Here is a 20,683-nt window from a genome sequence, read left to right on the forward strand (position 1 = left end):
GAAGCGAAGCGATACATCTGTGTGAGAAAAATATCCATATTTAAAAATTAATAAACCGTAATTTCTAGCTTATTTATTAGTCTCGTGAAAACCAAGTTTTGTTTACAATAAAGGAAAACCATTTGAAATAGTGAGTTTTTTTTAGCTATATGGGAAACACATGTACAACACTTAGCGAAAGCTAGATATTATGGTTTATGAAGTTTTAAATATGGATATTTTTCTGACACAAACACATTTAGTTACTTCAGAAGGCCTTTATTTACTCTCTGGAGGTGTGTGGAATACTTTTTATGATTGATGGATGCACTTTTTTGGGCTTCAAAATCTCAAAACCTATTCATTGCAAAAATAAAGCTTGGAAGAGCCAGGACTTTCTTTAATATAACTCCAATTGTATTGGTCTGAAAGAAGAAAGCCATGTACACCTCAAATGGCTTGCGAGTGAGTAAATCATGTGGTAATTTTTGGGAGAACTATGCCTTTAATAAAACAAAATGTAGTGTGGAACTGGATTTTATCTATTGGGGATTCGACTTGCTTCTTCAGTGAATAGTTCTGTGTGCTGTAGACATGACACTCTTTTAGCTGCCTTATGCCTCCATAGCTCAGCAGGAATGTATGTCTAACCACACGGGTTAAAAAAAGCTGCGTGAATCCACCCAAAGACCATTGGCGGAGCCAGTTGACTGCTCTGCTGCGTCACATAGAAGCTGCCTTCTCTAATCTGCACATCTGGGTCAGACAGAATGTTTTCTGTAAGATGAATGAGACACTATTCATTTTTTATGATATGTCTTTGTGTTTAACAGAACGGCGGCTTGCTGTTAAGAATGCTGTGTGCAAAGACATAGCTGGAAATAGTGTAAAACATTAAAAAATTAGATTAATGCCAGTTCCTTGAAAAACACTGTTTTAATTCAGCATGAACACAAAGTGATCAGTGTTTTATTTTTTTGCTCTAATTGAGTCTTTAGCTCTTCCTTTGGCCCTTAAAGGGCCAGCATGTGGTGCAAAAGAGATAACACTTGGCTAATTTGTGCGTCGCGCTCCTCATGTTTCTCTGGGTGCTGCTGGAACGTCGCCAGAGATCTGCAGACAGTCTGCAGCTCATCAGACCTCAAGTTCATTTCCTACTCAGCTGTCTCTGGCCCTACCCTCATTATAAACTGATCTCAGAGCAGCCGTTCACCAGTTTCCAGCGTATGCCGTCATTACGAGCTGATCTCTGTACAGCGTTGGTTCAGATTGCTCTGCCGCTGCCCTCATTACTGGGTGAACTTTAGAGCCAGACAGGCAGCATGCGGAGGATGGGGGAAGGACTGGGAGAGAGGGCATTCATCCTGAAACTATTACTCACTTCATGTGCTTCTCTGAGCGCCCTCTGCTGGATGTGTTGTGCTTGTGGTTCGTAAAGACTGCTCAGAAACTATGTATGAGTGTATCTTTTGACCATGTGGACTGTCTTGGTGTTAATTCACTCAAATATTAAAATTTTTAGTCATTAATTACTCATCCTCATTTTGTTCCAAACCTGTAAGACCTTTTTTCATCTTCAGAACGCAAGGTAGGATATTTTTTATGAAATCCAAGAGTTTTTTGACCCTGCATAGACAGCAACGCAGTTGAAAAGGTAGTAAGGACATCATTAAAACAGTCATTTAGACATCAGTGATTCAACCTTAATTTTATGAAGCTATGACAATACTTTTGAGAATACTTGTAAATGCGTATTGAAGACTGACATGAAAGAGATGAAATTGTTGACTAAAGTAATTATTTCTGCACACAAAAGTATTCTCGTGGCTTCATAATATTAAGGTTGAACCACTGACGTCACATGGATTATTTTAATAATGTCCTTACTACCTTTCTTGGCCTTAAACATCAGTTGTGTTGCTGTCTGTGTAGGGTCAGAAAGCTCTCGGATTTCATCCAAAATATCTTTAATTTGGGTTCTGAAGATGAACAAAGGTCTTACAGGTTTGAGATGACATGAGGGTGAGCATTTAATGAGTAATTTCTGACAGAATTTTCTTTTTTGGGTGAACTATTTAATTTGAAACAATTATAATCTAATATAAAATTTATTTAATTTGTCCACTAACAACATCCACCAGTGTAAATACATAAAATACCATTTAAAAGTTTGGGGATGGTAAGATTGTTTAATGTTTTTAAAATAAGTGACTCATTTGCTAAATATTAAAAAAGCTTTCTGACTATCAGAAAAATCCTTTTCCGTTCTTCAGAAAAATCCTTCAGATGCCACAAATTCTGTTTTTTCAGCCTTTTTTGTGTATTTGAACCCTTTCCAACAATTACTGTATGATTTTGAGAAACATCTTTTCACACTGAGCACAACCGAGGGACTCATATGCAACTATTACAGAAGGTTCAAATGCTCAATGATAATTTTGAAGGAAACACAATGCATTAAGAGCCGGGGGTGAAAACTTTTGAACAGAATGAAGATGTGTAGATTTTTCTTATTTTGCCTAAATATCATATTTTTTTCATTTAGTACTGCCCTTCAGAAGCTACAGAATATACTTAGATGTTTCCCAGAAAACAAAATAAGTTAAATGTACCCTGATCTTCAAATTCAAAAGGTTTCCACCCCCTTGCTCTTAATGCATCTTATTTCCTTCTGAAGCATCAGTGAGCGTTTGAACCTTCTGTAATAGTTGCATATGAGTCCCTCAGCTGTCCTCAGTGTGAAAAGTTGGATCTCAAAATCATACAGTCATTGTTGGAAAGGATTCAAATACACAAAAATCCTAAAAAATCCAAAGAATTTGTAAGACCTGAAGGATTTTTCTGAAGAACATGCATTTGGTACGATCCCTCTTATTTTGCTAAAATAATTAACATTTTTCAGATCCTTCAGGTGTATGTAAACTTTTGGTCTCAACTGTATTTTGACATTTAATTTATTCCTATGATGGCAAATCCAGTCTTCTGCTTCACTGTCTGTGACTCCACAGTTACTGAAAACTCATTTAACATGATCTTCCACTTACAGATATATATAAACCTGCCATTTCACACCGGGATCTAAACAGCCGTAACGTTCTGGTGAAGAATGATGGTACGTGTGTGATCAGCGACTTCGGCCTGTCTATGAAACTCACAGGAAATCGCCTCGTACGGCCTGGTGAAGAGGAAAACGCTGCCATCAGTGAGGTCAGCCTATAACCCCTTTCTTGACTGGAATATTATAACAACCTGAATCTGTTAAAATGATTTTGTAGCACACATGACCCAGTTATAGGCCATGTTGGAGGTGTCCAGAATTGCTGATCCAGACTCAGCATAAGAGAACAGTTCCTCTCACACCTGTACTGCTCTGCTGTCTAGGTGGGCACAATCCGCTACATGGCACCGGAAGTGCTGGAGGGAGCGGTGAACCTCAGGGACTGCGAGTCGGCTTTGAAACAGGTGGACATGTACGCCATCGGTCTTATCTACTGGGAGACCTTCATGAGATGCACTGACCTTTTTCCAGGTGAGGACCACGGCTCTGAATAAACTGCAGCAAGGTGTATATACAGCTGGCTAAGCAGAACTGTCTGTAGCATGTGACATCAGCTAGTTTCAGTGGTGTTAAAATTGGCTTGTCTTAATCACATTTTTTTATAAATAAGAATGTCTAAAAAAGATAAAAAGGCGTTTTTAATGTCTTTTCAATATTTTATTTAAAAAATGAACTAAAATAACTTTTCTGTTTTAATATGTTTTATTATTTAATTTATCCCTGTAATGACTGAAATTTTTAGTTAAAGTAATTTTTTATCATTTTTTTATGTCAGCTTTAAGTTGTCAATGCTAACAAGTCCATCCTATTATTCTATAAAAGATGTAATATATAACCTTTTATAGCACAAAATGATTGCACTCCTCACACAGACTTATGGATTATGCATACTAGTGGGAACATTGCTCGCAGCAGAAAGTCCAACATTTGAAGTTTGACTGTAATTGTCTTGATATTTTTCATTGAAAGAGGATTTTTTTTTTTACAAAAGCAGTGCTTTGATGGTTGTAGCACTGATACTTTGGGATTTGGGATGAATTTAGATATTAAACTTTTGCAAGAGTGTAACAGCATGTAAAATCCTCTCAAGGCGTAGTAATTAAATGGTTAGTGGATATCTTGTTGAGCATCTTGACCCGTCCCTAGCCTCAACCGTTAAACCCCACAACACCCCTTACGTCTTTAACCACTAGGCTACACCACTGGGTTGCAACAAAGGCTCTGTTGTATCCTGCTTATTATGTTCATGAAATATGAGTGTGCCTCAATCTCGTTGAGTATTTTTCAGTTAATTCTAGTGAGTGCAGGCGTGTGGAGGTCTCTGATGACTGACTTTCCTTTGTTTTGTTTTGTTTTTTGAAGGGGAGGCAGTGCCAGAATACCAGATGGCCTTCCAGGCCGAGGCAGGGAACCACCCCTCCTTCGAGGACATGCAGGTGCTGGTGTCCAGAGAGAAACAGAGACCCAAGTTTCCAGAAGCCTGGAAGGAGAACAGCCTGGTGAGTCACTGAGAAAAGGGGTCAGATTATTGCTGCAAGAACTTATCTTTCCCAGCTCTACGTATACACTACAAGCAAGATTTGTAATTTCTTTTAAAGAGTCTCTTCCGATCACCAAGCCTGCATTTATTTGATTCAAAGTACTGCAAAACAGTACGATTGTGAAATATTTGTACTATTTAAAATAACCGTTTTCTATTTGAATATATTTTAAAATGTGATATATTCCTGTGATTTCAAAGCTGAATTTTGAGCATCATTACTCCAGTCACATGATCCTTCAGAAATCATTCTAATATTCTGATTTGCTTCTCAAAAAACAAACATTCATTATTATTATGTTGAAAACAGCTGAGTAGAATTTTTTTAGGTTTCTTTGATGAATAGAAAGTTCAGAAGAACAGCATTTATCTGAACTAGAAATCTTTTGTAACATTATAAATGTCTTTATCAACACTTTTGATCAATTTAAAGCACCCTTGATAAATAAAAATATGAATTTCTATCATTTCTAAATTATACTGACTCCAAGCCTTCGAAGCTTTTCATTTCAGATAAATGCTGATCTTTGGATCTTTCTATTCACCAAAGAATCCTGAAAAAATGTACTCAACTTTTTAAAATATTGATGATAATAATAATATAAAAATGTTTAAATCGGCATATTAGAATGATTTCTTAAGGATCATGTGACACTGAAGACTTGAGTAATGATGCTGAAAATTTTGCTTTTAAATCACAGAAGTAAATTATGTTCTAAAATATATTCAAATAGAAAACGGTTATTATAAATAGTGAAAATATTTCACAATTGTACTGTTTTTGCTGTACTTTGGATCAAATAAATGCAGGCTTGGTGAGCAAATGACTTCTTTAAAAAACATGAAAAATCTTACTGTTCAAAAACTTTTGACTGGTAGTGTACTCACTTTAGTTAATACAGTTGTTGTTGTGTTCCAAGAAATGTGAAACAACATAGAAGTTTTTTTATAGTTTGTTGATACCTGTTGATAGTTACAGTTTAACTGGTTGGCAGGGTAAATTAGTCTCGCTTGGTGAAGCTGGTCAACCAAGGAAGTTGACTGGTTAGGCTAGTTAACCACATACACCAGCACATCAGTACACAACGAATTGCTGATATTTTTAGTACAGCGTGTTTACAACAGAATCTCGAGTGATTTTAAATCAAACATGATCTAAATCCAGAACTGTTTTGACATAGACATCATTTCCATAATTTAAAGAGCCAGTTGTGGGCCAGCACTAATGGCGACTAATGGCAACCACTCACAAGCATAAAGGCAGCAACTCTATTCTGTGTCTTTTGACACATTCACTCTCCTCTCTTCAAGGCCGTGCGCTCTCTCAAGGAGACTATGGAGGATTGCTGGGATCAGGATGCAGAGGCTCGTCTGACAGCGCAGTGTGCAGAAGAGCGAATGGCAGAACTTCTGTTGATCTGGGAAAGAAACAAACCCGTCAGCCCCACCATCAATCCCATGAGCACAGCGCTGCAGAACGAGAGGTCTGACCACACCTCACACAGTCTCACAGATACTCCTGACTGGCTCATGAATAAATGAGGAGGCAGTGTGCTTATTATACACATCATTTTTCTTGACTGGGCTTTTTGTAGTTAGATTTTTTTGGCATGCCCTCAGCCTTTCCTAAATAATGTAGAGGAGCTGGAAGCTATTTATCATTGAAAATTTGCCTCAAGTCTTACATATTTTACTGAATTAAATGTAGTGAAACATAATATATGAGTCAAAGCAGACTTTACAGTTATAGATTTGTATATTTTGTTATTTTTTAATAAATGTACGTTATAATTCATAGATAATGTAGCTAGGTATAAGAGGGATAATTTACTGTTAGCCAGTCATTATTCTTTTTTATATGTAAGGTATAAAAAGTCATTCTTAAAAATATAATATAATATTTAGGGCTCTGTGATTTGTAGAACGAATGTGGAATAAAAAAAAAAGGAATTTACTATAACACAGAATGTCATGGAATTTTCCAAATTCTGGATAAATAAATCAAAAGTAGGTCAATACACTTAAATTAAAATGTGATATAGACTAGTGTCTGTAAATATTAAACCACAAAAATACTATTTAAATATGAATCCTGCATGTTCTATGTGTCTCTGTGTGAATGATTGGCGCAGACACAGTTTTGTTTACTACACACATATGAACTTGTTTGAACCTTGCAATGTTGTCAGCCTCTGCCGCCTAATTATGAGAGTACATAAACACACAAACAATCTCTAGAACTTCTCTGAGAATCATTTCATGAGCATTTTACTGTTTCTTAAAAAAAAGAAGCTATTATCATATCATATACAAACAGAAATTTAAAGGTCTTCACAGCAACCCGTCAAAAAAATTTGGTTTAACTTGAAGAAACCACAACAGATAAATACTTTACTTAAAAAAATATTATTTAATGTAATGATAGTACTGCTACTAAGGAATGGTTTAAGAAATATTTACCTGAAGAAAATATTAACCAGAAAAAATGCACAGTATTTCTGAAATAAAATAAAAAATAAAACTGCAATCATTTTTTTAATCAAATCATTTAGAGGTACTTTTGATTATTCAAATTTAATGAAACCATTAAAAGAGAATCCAGAAAATTAATAGAAAACACACACACAAAAAAAGTGATTCATAGGGCCTTAAAATGTTTTTTTTGTTTGTTAAACTTTTAATAAATTGCTATCAAATTGTTAAAGTTTCATGATTACAATTAATTAGACATGCTTTTTGTTTAATTGTTTAATCTAACCATTAAAACAGAGTCTAGAAAAATTAAAACAGAAATAAAAATGGTATCCAGAAAAATTACAACTTTGGAAAAAATATTCTAAAACAGAATTTGGAAAAAAATAAAATGGATTTCCTAGGGCCCTATATATTATAATAATGCTGTTATAAAAAATAATGCAAAAATATTTATTTGGTTAATAGCCATGTAGGGCTGGGACAACAAGTTGATGCATCGTGAATAGAAAAATGATTCTGCATCAATTCTGCGTTGTTGTTTTTTTTGTTTAGAAACAGCCGTACTCTGCTTGCTTCCAATTCCTTACACACACTACTTTAACCTAAAATAATTAATATAGTTTGGAAAGGTTAAAGTGAATTACAGGGGAATTGACAGTGGGCTGTGTTTACATTTAATTTTGTGTCATAAAAGCCAGTGTGCATGTACTGTACATTTAAAAACTTACATGAATCAGCCAAGCACACAAGCTTTCTTCTTCGTGAGCATTTAACTGTGTGGTTAAAAACTAGCCTAGAGCATCATCTGCTATTAAAAACCAAGCTTAAAATCGATTCCAGAGAGAATCGCGGTGCATTCCGAAAATCTCAGAATCAATCCACAACAATGCATCGATTTATTGTCCCAGCCCCAGTAATAAGTGAGATAATGTACTGTCAGACAGCAAATATAACATAATAAAACCCCTCAGGGTCATTCTTGATGTGCTCCTGATCACCCTGTCAAGGTTTATTTTGTGATAATGACCTGTACATTATTCTGTATTTTCAGCACCTTTAAACGGACCATCTGTTCTCTATTTTGATCCCTGTTCTCTCTCTCTCTTCCTGTAGGAATCTCACCCACAGCCGCAGGGCTCCCAAGATGGGCTCTTATCCAGATTACTCTTCATCCTCTTACATCGAGGATCATGAGGGCATGGTGAAGAACCTCCCAGGCGACGTCTCTACGTCTGGCACGTCCTCAGTGGGTGGAATGGGCGTGAGCGGCATCGGAGGCAGTGTGGCAGTGACAGGAGAGAAGAACAGAAACTCTATCAACTACGAGAGACAGCAGGCTCAGGCCCAAGCTCGGCTGCCAAGTCCAGAGACCAGCGGCACAAGTCTGTCCGCCACAACCACTACGACGGGCCTCACTCCCAGCACCATCATGACCACCATCTCTGAATCAGGCCACTCGGAAGAGGCCGGAGCCGGGGGAAGCGTACCAGTGTGCCTTCAGCTCACAGAAGAGGACCTGGAGACCACCAAACTGGATCCCAAAGAGGTGGACAAGAACCTGAAAGAAAGCTCTGATGAGAATCTGATGGAGCATTCGCAGAAGCAGTTCAGCGCTCCTGACCCGCTCAGCTCGGGCAGCTCCAGCCTCTTATACCCGCTGATCAAACTCGCCGCAGAAGTGACTGGAGGATCAGGAACTGGCAGCCAGGTTGATTTTGGAGTAGGCGGTAGTGGAATGGGCGACACTCCTACAGCCATGTTCCCTCTTCCCAAACAGCAGAATCTCCCCAAGCGGCCTACTAGCTTGCCTCTCAACACCAAAAATTCTGGTAGGGAGTCTTCGTCGTCACGGTTGAAGTTTGGCAAGCACAAGTCCAACCTGAAGCAGGTGGAGACGGGCGTAGCCAAGATGAACACTGTAGTGACAGTCGAGCCACACTTGGTCACCGTCACCAACAATGGACCCAGTGTTCGTAGCGGTGTTGGAGTGGTCGTTGTTAATGGATATGGTGCGGGCAGTGGTGCCGGCTCCTCAGATGCGTTTGGGAACACAAACCCAGCCGGGCCGCAAGGTGACGGCGGAGCCCCTCTGCTCCAGAGCCAGCTAAGTGGAGAAGACAGCCGTCTTAACATCAACATCAACTCCAGTCCCGACGAACACGAGCCCCTGTTGAGGAGAGAGCAGCCAGCGGCGCGAGATCACTCCGGCCGCACCAACTCCAATAACAACAACAGCAACATCCACACAACTGCCACGATTCGTACCTTAGCTCCCATAGATGCCCAGATGGAGACGTTAACTTGTCCTCCAGGGGCACCAGACGGAAGGGATGATGGGGTTCCTATGAGACAGCATAAACACAGGAGACCTGAGCGGCCAAACTCACTGGACCTGTCAGCAACTTCCCAGGATTCTTCTCTTTTGGGTAAGACCTGTTTAAGTTTGGGCCTGAAGTCACTAGGTTTTGGAATGCCTGAAATGTTAATTACCTAGACAGCATTTTAAAGGGACCCAAAATGAAAATTCTGTTATTAATTACTTGTCGTTTTGTCCTTTTGTCGTTCCAAACCCGCAAGAGCTTCCTTTATCTTTGGAACACAAATTAAGATATTTTTGATGAAATCCAAGAGCTTTCTGACCCTACTTAGACAGAAACACAACTACCACATTCAAGACCCAGAAAGGTAGTAAGAGGGTCATTAAAATAGTTCATTTGGCATCAGTGGTTCAACTGTAATTTTATGTAGCGATGACATTATTTTTTTGCACAAAGAAAACAAAAATAACTTTATTCAACAATTTCTACTCTTCTATCTCAGTGTTTGATGCACATTGAGGAAAGTAGCAGATACATGGATCAAAAGTACAGTAAAAACATTTATAATTATACAAAAGCTTTTCATTTCAAATAAATGCTGTTCTTTTGAACTTTTTTCATGAAACAAATCTGGAAAAAAATCTGTTTTCACAAAAATATCACGCAGAACAGCTATTTTTAATTGATAATAATAATTCTTTTTTTTAAACAAAATTAGAGTATTAAAATCATTTCTGAAGAATAATGTGATGTGACACTAAATGCTAAAAATTTACCTTTGCCTTCACAGGAATAAATTACATTTTAATGAATATTCTCACAGAAAATACTGAGCATAGGACAGTTTTACATTAAAACATCTTACTGACCCAAACATTTATTTTATGAAACATACATAAAAAATGGTAATATCATTAAATATTGTTACAAGTGCTGGCAATTTATTAAGAAAAATATAATAAATTGCACATTTTTTATTAGACTTAAAAAGATCAACTTCTAGTTGAAGTGAACTTAAAAGCCCACAAACAGAAACTGAATAAAGTTATCAAACACTAAATACTAAATTAAATATAGATGAAGTCCCCATGAAATCAAAATGGAAGTTTTTTTGGGCTTTTAGTATGAATTTGTTAGCCTTAAAGGGATGGTTCGGAGTAGAATTGACTTCATTGCTATGCACTCCGAAGCCCATCTAAATACCCCATCCGAAGTTTTTTTTACCTTAGTCGAACATTTATGGAGATATTAGAGTTTTTCGAATTGCATGTAACAGCAGTGAATGGTACATGTGATGTATCTCGTAAATTGCACCACTAAACGTGCAAGTAATCTTACCAAACTTGTACAGTAGTGTAAATAGGTTATGTACTCACAAAACGCTGCATCAGAACATTTGTAAGTCCACCATGAGTGTTTTAAAAACACGTTTTAGCCGATCCCTACTAGTCTCAAAAACTACAAATGGCAACACGTCGACGTCACTTCCCTGGTTTGAAAAAAGCACGTAAAAGTCCTCCTACAAGTTGACATGCACACAGATGTAGTAGGAGGACTTTTACGTGCTTTTTTCAAACCAGGGAAGTGACGTCGACGGCGTTTTGTGAGTACATAACCTATTTACACTACTGTACAAGTTTGGTAAGATTACTTGCACGTTTAGTGGTGCAATTTACGAGATACATCACATGTACCATTCACTGCTGTTACATGCAATTCGAAAAACTCTAATATCTCCATAAATGTTCGACTAAGGTAAAAAAAACTTCGGATGGGGTATTTAGATGGGCTTCGGAGTGCATAGCAATGAAGTCAATTCTACTCCGAACCATCCCTTTAAGGTTAGCTATATGCTGGTGTTTCAAAACAGTGAAAAAAAATCACATTTACAAGATAGAAGTATTTAAAACGTAGTCTCTAACTTCTGCCAATATGGATCAACGATTTTGATGACATTACCCTGCACTTCAGCTTCTCATCAAACTTTGTCCAATCAAATGCTCTCTAGAATCGGAAGCGCCCGCCCCCTAAACTATAAATAGACGCTGAAGCTGCGGCTGAAATCAGCTGTTCAAAAAATTAGTTTTTTTTTCTCTCTGTATGGTGAATGGCACATAGTGCACTATATAGGGGATAGAGAACAATTCAGTCTAAATATGCATTCCGTTGGGGCGAATAAAGTCTGGTTTCACTTTGTGTCACACAAACCACCGCACCGTGCGCACACACAGTCTGCTTCGGTCCAAAAAAGGCATGATGGCCCAGGGCGGATCATATGTGCAAGTCGGTGCAGACCATAAAACTTATCTGACCCATTTGAATTCTACACAGAATGGTTTTTTATAGCAATACAAATGAGATTATGGTTGTCATGTAGATTAAAGCAGAACATTGTTGTTCATTTAAACAATTAATGATATTGTGCAAGTTTACAGTTTTATATGCTAAATTATTGTATCTCACAATGAATTATACATTACAGAGATTATTTGAGCATAGATGAAAAGTTATAAATTGCCATTGGTATGCTTGTACAAGCCAACCTGTGTTGTTATGAGTTTGGAGACAGTCTCAGACATCCCTGATGAACAGTTTCCCCAGGAGCAGGGTGGAGGAGCCGGTGTGCGTGTCAGCCTGGCTGCAAACAATAACCACCCAAAAGAGGACGCCAGGCTGTTTTCCCATCTGAGCTCACTATATCCTGCTTTGCTCAGATAATCAAGAGCACACCTCCTCAAAAGCTAAACGTTTCGTAGAAAAAAGGACGAGTGGCTAGTCATACTTTCTCTCCCTCTCTCCTACCCTTTGTGGTGGAGTGTTTAGATGTTAAGAAGGAAGGAAATTCCACTGGATTGATAAGAATCCAGAAAACGTTCGGCCTCAGTTGGCAGCGGCGATAAAGAGTGATGCTAACAGAGGGATGACGCGTCGGTCGGCGTTAACCGAAACCTCTGGATTAAACGCTAAACAGGAAGACTTGCGCAGCCCACGTGTTTACATTCCGCATGCGGAGACATGAACCGCTCGAACCCGATGATTCAGACTCAAGCGCACACTGAGAGACTTAGTGTGGGAAAGGTCAACCACAAATTTGAGTGTGCTGAAATACTACTCTCTGGTGCTTCACTGGGCGGGATGTTTGGAGCAGCTCCGCTAGTACTGTATTCCCAATAGGCACATTGCAACACACACAACTGTTTTTCATTGTCGTATCAAGGATGTTTGTTAAAACGTGACCTCTTTTTCTGTTTTAGATGAGGTCGTGTCACATGAGGGAAAAGCCGGATCGGCCGAGAAGATTAAGAAGCGTGTGAAGACACCGTATTCGTTGAAAAGGTGGCGTCCTTCTACGTGGGTCGTCTCTACAGAAACGCAGGACGGAGAGGTGAATAACAACGGGCACAGCCAGCAGAATGGGACGGCGGCGGCTGGAGGTGCTCACCCAAGCTCTGGCCAATCAAAATCCAGCATTGCTGTGTTTCTGGTCGGCGGGGGAACTGCGACCGCCACTCTAACCTCCGACCCGCCAGATATGACCTGCCTGTGAACTCGCATCTCCGCTTTTCCTCTGAGACTTTAAACGCAGAAGGGGTTTGTCTACGCTCTCGTGCTCCAAGAACTGCTCCAGCTGATGACCGAAAAGAAATATACGAAAAGCAGACTTTTGAAGGGACGTCATTTGGCAAGCACTTAACTTTGTCGAACTTATCCAACTTGTTTTGAAGAAATCGCTTTAAACCGAACCCAGCTATGCAGCAACATTGGCATAAAATGCTTCCATTTGTTTTTGTCGTTTCTTTTTCAATCAAGTATGGTTGTTCTTTCTTCTGTTGCACTTTTTTTGTAAGCTATCTTAATCACAGATCCTTCGACCATGTTAAAGACTGGTCTTAAAACATAAATGACAATGTGTTGATTTAACAATCATACTGTAGTGAATTGGCCGAAATCGAAATCACGATTATCTAAGAAGGCGGTGGTCTTTAAGACAGCATCTCTAATGCCGTTTAACCCACAGGACATTCATATGATTTATATTTGTTGTACGTTATCTGTTTTTGTATCATGTGCAATAGACTTTAGCTTTGAGGTGCTCCATAAGACAATTTTGCTATGTGTTTTATGCCGCTTTTGTTTGTTTCTCGTCTTTAGTTTATTTTGAAGCGCTGCGCTTAGCAGTGGCAATCCTGTGTCCGTTCGGCCACCCCGACTGCATTTGAGAAACATCAAGACAATCCTACACCTTTTCAACAATCCCATCACTCTTGAAAAAATCATCTTGGCTTCTCACAAGCTTCAACGAGGACATTTGTTTTTTTCTGTTACACTACAAGTCAGGCATCATCCTGGACTGTTTGCTGGAAATCATGCTCTCTCTGAAGACACTGAATAACCAAGTCCCTCTCTGCACATGCTCAGTGCAGTTTTACCTCTGTGAGAGTGTATGTAAATGTGTATGTATGGGTCTATTTCTGCTTTGCGGAGCTCCTCGAAAAGGCAAAACAAGACTTTCCACGTTTCCATCATTGCCAGGATAGTGGACGTTGCTCCATATGCTTCAGAAAGCAAAAACACACATAAGTACGTACATACCCCATGAACAAAATATATACAGTATGTACAGACTGAAGCTCACAGCTACTTTAGTTTGGTCTTAGTTCTCTGTTCAAAATAAGCTGACATGATAGTGTACAATAAGACATCATGATTTTATTCATTTTATCTGTTTCTGAAGTTATTTTTCGTTCTTTCTCTTTTTTTATGTTTAATTTATGTAGTACCCAGGGGCGTCTTCATTCTCTGGGTTTGTTATTCTCATGAAATCAAAACGGTAAGTTGTTTATAATTATGTAAAATGATCTTATTTCAGTCAAATGCATGTCGTTTTACCCTTAATCATGTACAATCAAAGAGGGATTGACACTTTTTTTGGTGCCACAGTCATGTTGAAGTGCCGCATCCTCATACACTTTGAGAGCAGTTGATGTTTTTACCAGCCATAACACAGGCCTCTTTTTTTATCCTACAACTGCTGCCTTTTGTGGAAAACTGTGGACACGAGCCATTCAAATAATTACATGGTGATGAGGAAAATTCCCTCATATGCTAGAAATACCAGGAGGAACGAAGATAGCACGTGTTTGATCAGACAGCGCTTATTGTGCTAGTATGCATTTTCCATAATGAGTGTGGGGATTAACTATGATTTGGCACGGGCCAGCATTATCTTTGGACTTTGTCCATTCCAGAGCGGGGAACTTTCAAAAAGTCATCTGATTTTTCCCTTCCACTCGGAAAACAAGACGAACAGTGCAGTTTAGTTTCTCACGCCCTCTTTTCTGAACCAATCGGCACTTCAGTCTGACTTTTGTATATGTTTGTAATATAGGCGAACCTCTGTGGTGTAAATATACGGTGCATTTGCATGCACATACACAGACTCTTCATCTGCTTTGGGACCAAGAACAACACTAAATCACTGTGAGATTTATCTGGAGATAAACACAGTAACGTCAGACTGTTCTTAGCTAGATACGTCAGTGTGAACTGAAATGAGAAATGATGAAAGACAAAATGAACATGAAATGATCAAGCGTTTATGATTTAGACCAAAACGTTGATGAAGCTGAGTCATTGGAAGTCTAGTTTGTTCAGGAGGACTGTCCATCTGCTACATGTTAATAATGCAAGATGTTTACACCAGAGCCTTTGTCCACTTTTACAGCACACTGTTGAATACCGAAATCATTTACAGATACTACATGCCTTGTTTATTCATGAAGCAGGCCTTGAGAAGTCAGACTTTTTAATTCAGTCAAGTTGCAGGAATGTTTTAACTAAACCATGTCGTACTTTTGAGTTTCCAAGAAGAATCCAAACATAAAAAAATGACAAATGGCTAACAATGTGTCTCCTAAAACACAAACGTTAAGTATCAGCTGTATTTTGGGGTGCGTATGAGTGAATGAATGAAGGGTCTGTGTTGACAAGCTGCTGTTTTTCTCTTTCCTTTTGAGTTCGTTTTGAAGCTGAAGACTTTATTTGGCCCCTGCTTAGATGGATGTTCCAAAAAAGCCACTGACATGTTTTCTATTACAGCTTGTAAAGTAAGCACTTTGAGAAAAAGAACAAATGATAACTCATGCTTTTAGTCTATTCAGAAAATGTTTTAAAATGCCATTTAGAAAATGAAGCTTGCTGTACAACCCTGCATTACTCAGTTGATTAAAGATTATATTAATGAAAACCTGTATATGTTGTTTACTTGTCGTTTGTTTGTACAGTCTCTGGGGTCGTTTTTTTGACTTCTTGCACTGAAGTTTAATGTTATTAAGTGGCCACATGAGGGTGGTAAAGGCAACCACAATATCATGACTAAAAGCATGTGTCCCCACACAGCAGAGAGTTTCCATTCAAGGAACAATGCAAATCATTAAGATAAAAGTTTAACTTTGCGTGCACACACACACACACACACACACACACACACACACACACACACACACACACACACACACACACACACACACACACACACACACACACACACACACACACACACACACACACACACACATAACATGGTATTAGTGAGCAAATGTCATTTATTTCTCTTAAAGAGAAACGAACTGTAGCCTTAAAAACGCGTCAGAGCAGTAAATGAACGCTTGAGTTTCATTCTTATTGATAACTAAGACTGAATAAAATCCTATTTTACTATGAAGGAATTGTTAATGATAATTTAAGAATAAATGCATATTTATCATATTTTGTACACAAATGTGACCACTGACCATGATTTATGAGACAGAAAATACATTTATAAGAGGGTTTAGTGTAACTTTAAACAAAATATAGTAGTTTATGACATGTTTTACGTGTTTCCTTACATGACTGTTTGACAGACATTTTTCAGAAGCAAACTGGACATAAAATGTGACCAGTTAGTTACGTTTTACATTGTGTAAAATGCACCTCGTTTTAGAAAACCTAAATAAATAAATAAAATGTGACCCTGGACCACAAAACCAGTCTTAAGTAGCACGGGTATATTCGTAGCCATAGCCAAAAATACATTGTATGGGTTAAAATGATCGATTTGGCATGATTTATGCCACAAATCATTAGGATATTAAGTAAAATTCATGTTCCATTAAGATATTTTGTAAATTTCCAACCGTATATATAATATGCATTGCTAAGAACTTCATTTGGACAACTTTAAAGGCGATTTTCTCAATATTTTGATTTTTGTGCACCCTCAGATTCCATATTTTCCAATAGTTGTATCTCGACCAAATAGTGTCCAATCCCAACAAACCATACATCAATAGAAGCTTGTTTATTCAGCTTTCAGATCATGTATTAATCTCAATTTCAGAAAATTGACCCTTATGACTGGTTTTGTGGTCCAGGGTCACATATAGTTTACATAAAGGTTTGACAGTCATCTTTCAGAAGCTTGGATGAAATGGCTCTGTGCACATAACATGTGACCAGTCATTTATAGTTCATTACATTTTACGTTATGTAAAATGCGTCGACTCTTAGACCCTGAAAACTTATAAGTAAAAAATGGCCACACAAAAGATGAAGACATCCTGTAAAATTCCTGAATAAATCATAATCATCATCATCTTTGCGAAACGGCTCTTTATTATACTGCGTGTATTATAATGAACTTTACGGAATCAAAGAATCCACTTCCTAGCCAATCAGAAGTTAAGAGGACTGGGCGAGCAGCCAATCAGAGTGTAGGAGGCAGAGCTCTGGATCGAGTTCACGGTGCGTGGCTCTGAATCGCTCTCAGTTTACTTGAGCTCGCAAAACGGCTCGGCTGCGGCAGTCAGAGAGCAGAAAACAGACTTTACATGGAGTGACAAGGGCACCAAAGAGCCTTAACCACCTCAGACAGCCTTAAACGTACGTTTGAAGTGTTTATGTTGAGTTTTGTGTCATTTCCCGGCGAACGAAATGTCTCAGAGAGTTCGCAAAAACGGATCTCCGACGTCTAACTGCAGCGGGGTGGCCGCGGGAAGCCCGAGCGGATCCCCGGGGATCAGCGCCGCTGGAGTGAGTTTACTGGGTCGCCCGCTGCCCATGAAAGCCACGGTTCCCTTCCAGCTAAAAACGCAGACACAGCACCCTCTACAGTCACGGACAGTCCTCTCCACCGGTAACGGTAAATGCCACAGCAGCGGAACCCACAGCCGGAGCCCCACGCGATCCCTCTCCTCCAGTGCCTCAAACGTTTCTGCAGCCACGTCCACTTCCTCTGCGACGTGCTCGCAGTTCATCATAGCCACAGCTGTTTCCTCCGCTCCCGCCTCCTCATCTTCTTCCTCTTCTTCATCGTCATCTTCATCCTCATCAAGAACTAGCCCCATTATCGCAGTGCACGCGTCAAAGGTACCTGTGCCATCCTCGTCATCACCATACACAGGTGTGCACTTGAGCCCCCAGTGCTGCTCTCCCTCCTGCTCGGACACTTCAGCCCTTACCTCTAATTTATCAGCCTCTCCGTCTTCGCCCTCGTCGCTGTGGTCTTGCGGTCACAGGGCCAAAACCCTCCAGACCCCTGAACATGACAGACTGTCTCCAGAGAGGCTCAGTCCCAGCTCACCTGTCTGCACAGGTAAAATCTACAGTCTAAAGCAGCTGATTGTATATGAGGCCTGAACTGTATATGGGCCTGATGTTTGTTTGACATCACTGTGGTAACTTGTAAACACACACAGTCCATGTGGTTTGTGGGTGTTACATCCTCTTTTAAAAGACTTTGTTGAAGTTTCATAGTAAAACAGGGTTATGAGTCTAATAATGTCATACTGTGTCATTTAAGATGCAGTAGAAGCGAATGAGGCTCAGTGCATTACAAGTAATTGCATTAAAACATGTCTTATGTCATATGATTTAGAACAGTAATTAGGGGCCAAGCACCGAAGGTGCGTAGGCACCTATTGTTTTCGTTCTGTTTCTTCTTATTATTATTCTTCCGCCGCAAGTCTATGGCAGCCCATAGAACCGCTTGCGGGAAAGTTGTATAATTTGGCACACTGATAGAGGACAGTCTCAACTTTAACCACAGCAAGTTCAAACTCTCTAGCGCCACCACTTGTCCAAACTTTCACTTTCTTTTTGCTGATAACTTTTGAACCGTAAGCCATAAAATCAAAATTCCAATTTTCTCTGAATTCTTGGGTCATGCTGAGTCGAATGAACACCAAATTTCAAAAATCGTAAGGTTTAGTTTTTTTTCCCAATAATTTATTGCTTGTAAAACCTACTTTTTCGAACTCGTCCTAGACGGTTTGTCTGATTTTCACCAAAATCGGCTCAGATCATCTTCAGACCATGCAGGCAAAAAGTTATGGAATTCAAGTTGATTGGACAAACCGTTATCGAATAACGCGCTAATTAATTCTACGAAAAGCGTTCAAACTTGGTGTGTGTTATAACAAGCATGACCTGAGGCTACCTGCAGTGTTTCGTCACAGTGCCACCTAGTGGTCAGGAGATATGAAAGTTGCCTATTTTTGCTTATAACTTCTTAGTGATTTGGCCAAAAAATCTCAAAACTCGTCCCGTTAGATTCGGAGGAGCATGCCGAGTCGAACCATATCCAATTTTCCCATGTCAGCCATTTTGAATTTAGCTTTAAAATGCTGTATCTTGAGAACGGATTAACGTATCGTTTCGACAATAATTACAAAAATGTTCGGCACCATGCCCTGAATGTACATAAAAATTTTGGGGCCAGCGCCACCTTGTGGTCAAAAGTTATAACGAAATTTCGAAAAATGCTAATAACTTCTGTAAAAAATGGCTTATTGTAATAAAAGTGATCTCAAAATATTCCTTGGGTCAGGGCGAGAACATTGATACCAATTATGCCAAAATTGGCCTAACTTCCTGTTCGCCATTTTAATGAATGTAGAAAACCTACTTTTTCGAACTCCTCCTAGACCGTTAGTCGGATTTTCACCAAATTGGACTCGGATCATCTTCAGACCATGCTGACAAAAAGTTATGGATTTTGTGTCGATATTCAAAACCGTTTTCATTTAAAGCATCAACGAATTTGCTGGAAAGATGCCAAAGCGCATCGGAAGCTGTATCTCTGCAAAGCTTTGAGATATTTGCACCAAATTTGGTATGTGGCATTACCACCTCACACTGATTACACCACATCAATTTGGTAGCAGCGCCACCTATTGGTCAAGAGTAATGAACCATTAATTAACCATTAGTTTTAAAATGATCAAAAATGCTAATAACTGTAGATAGCATTAGCTTATTGTAATGAAACTGATCTCAAAATATTCCTTGGGTCATGCCGACAACATAGATACCAATTATGCCACAGTTGGCCAAACTTCCTGTCCGCCATTTAGATCTATGTTGAAAACCTACTTTTTCGAACTAGTCCTAGACCGTTTGTCCGATTTTCACCAAAATCGAGTCAGATCATCTTCAGACTGTGCTGACAAAAAGTTATGGATTTCATGTTGATAGTTGAAACCGTTTTCGTACAGCAGCTCTATAAATTTTAGGCTTGATGTGAAAATGACTCTAAGGCTATATCTTTGGAAAACTTTGACATAATGACACCAAACTTTGTATGAACGTTTGTCACCTCACACTAAACACACCACATCGATCCGATAACAGCGCCACCTGTTGGTCAAACCTAATAAGCCATTAAATCATATCAGTAGGTGTTCTACATCATTTTTCTGTCGTTTTGACTAAAATCATCCTAAAATGGCTTCTTTTTACTTATTGTTGCAGTTGGTCTGCTGTTCCTGCCATCCTTAGCTCCTCATTTTCCCATTTGAGTGCTTGGCCCCGTAATTGCTGCTTGCAGCTATATTTATGAAATGTAATTATGCTGTAATTATTGACAATCTTCTTATTTCCAAATTATTTTAACACAAAATGGGAGATATGTTTAATTATTCAACCACAGTTAATTAGCTGAACAGTTTTTGAACAATTTAATTTAGTTACATTGTGTTTTACATTAAAACACGTATTTTAATTCATCCTTTATAATTCATTTTAGTTTTGTATACATACAACCCATACCTGCTTATTTTCAAACTATTTGAACACAAACTGGGAGATATTTTTAATTAATTAACCACAAATAATTTTCTGAAAACAAAAGTTATTAAACAATTTATTCTGTGTATTTTTATACATAAATCAGTCATCATAATTCATCCTTCGTAATAATTTTTTTTATACATTAAAATAATTTTATCTAACCAAAATTGTTAATTATGACTGCTTATTTTTAAACTATTTTAA

The 20,683-nt window shown here is 38.6% G+C and overlaps 2 protein-coding genes across 2 annotated transcripts in view; both read left to right on the plus strand.

Moving 5' to 3' along the window:
• bmpr2b (bone morphogenetic protein receptor, type II b (serine/threonine kinase)) overlaps positions 1–15,623 on the plus strand; it is a 100,156-nt gene extending 84,533 nt beyond the window's left edge. Inside the window, exons 8-13 of the mRNA XM_073845580.1 lie at positions 3,026–3,186; positions 3,361–3,508; positions 4,400–4,536; positions 5,889–6,061; positions 8,166–9,478; positions 12,625–15,623. Coding sequence (XP_073701681.1) covers positions 3,026–3,186; positions 3,361–3,508; positions 4,400–4,536; positions 5,889–6,061; positions 8,166–9,478; positions 12,625–12,917 — 2,225 coding nt within the window. The 3' untranslated portion in view covers positions 12,918–15,623. The remainder of the gene's footprint in view (positions 1–3,025; positions 3,187–3,360; positions 3,509–4,399; positions 4,537–5,888; positions 6,062–8,165; positions 9,479–12,624) is intronic.
• A 1,554-nt stretch (positions 15,624–17,177) lies between these two features.
• The window catches only part of fam117bb (family with sequence similarity 117 member Bb), a 66,972-nt gene continuing 63,466 nt past the window's right edge, over positions 17,178–20,683 (plus strand). Inside the window, exon 1 of the mRNA XM_073846056.1 lies at positions 17,178–18,005. Within this exon, the coding sequence (XP_073702157.1) occupies positions 17,345–18,005 (661 nt within the window). The 5' untranslated portion in view covers positions 17,178–17,344. The remainder of the gene's footprint in view (positions 18,006–20,683) is intronic.

Source organism: Garra rufa, chromosome 8 (genome assembly GCF_049309525.1).
Source record: "Garra rufa chromosome 8, GarRuf1.0, whole genome shotgun sequence".
NCBI lineage: Eukaryota > Metazoa > Chordata > Actinopteri > Cypriniformes > Cyprinidae > Garra > Garra rufa.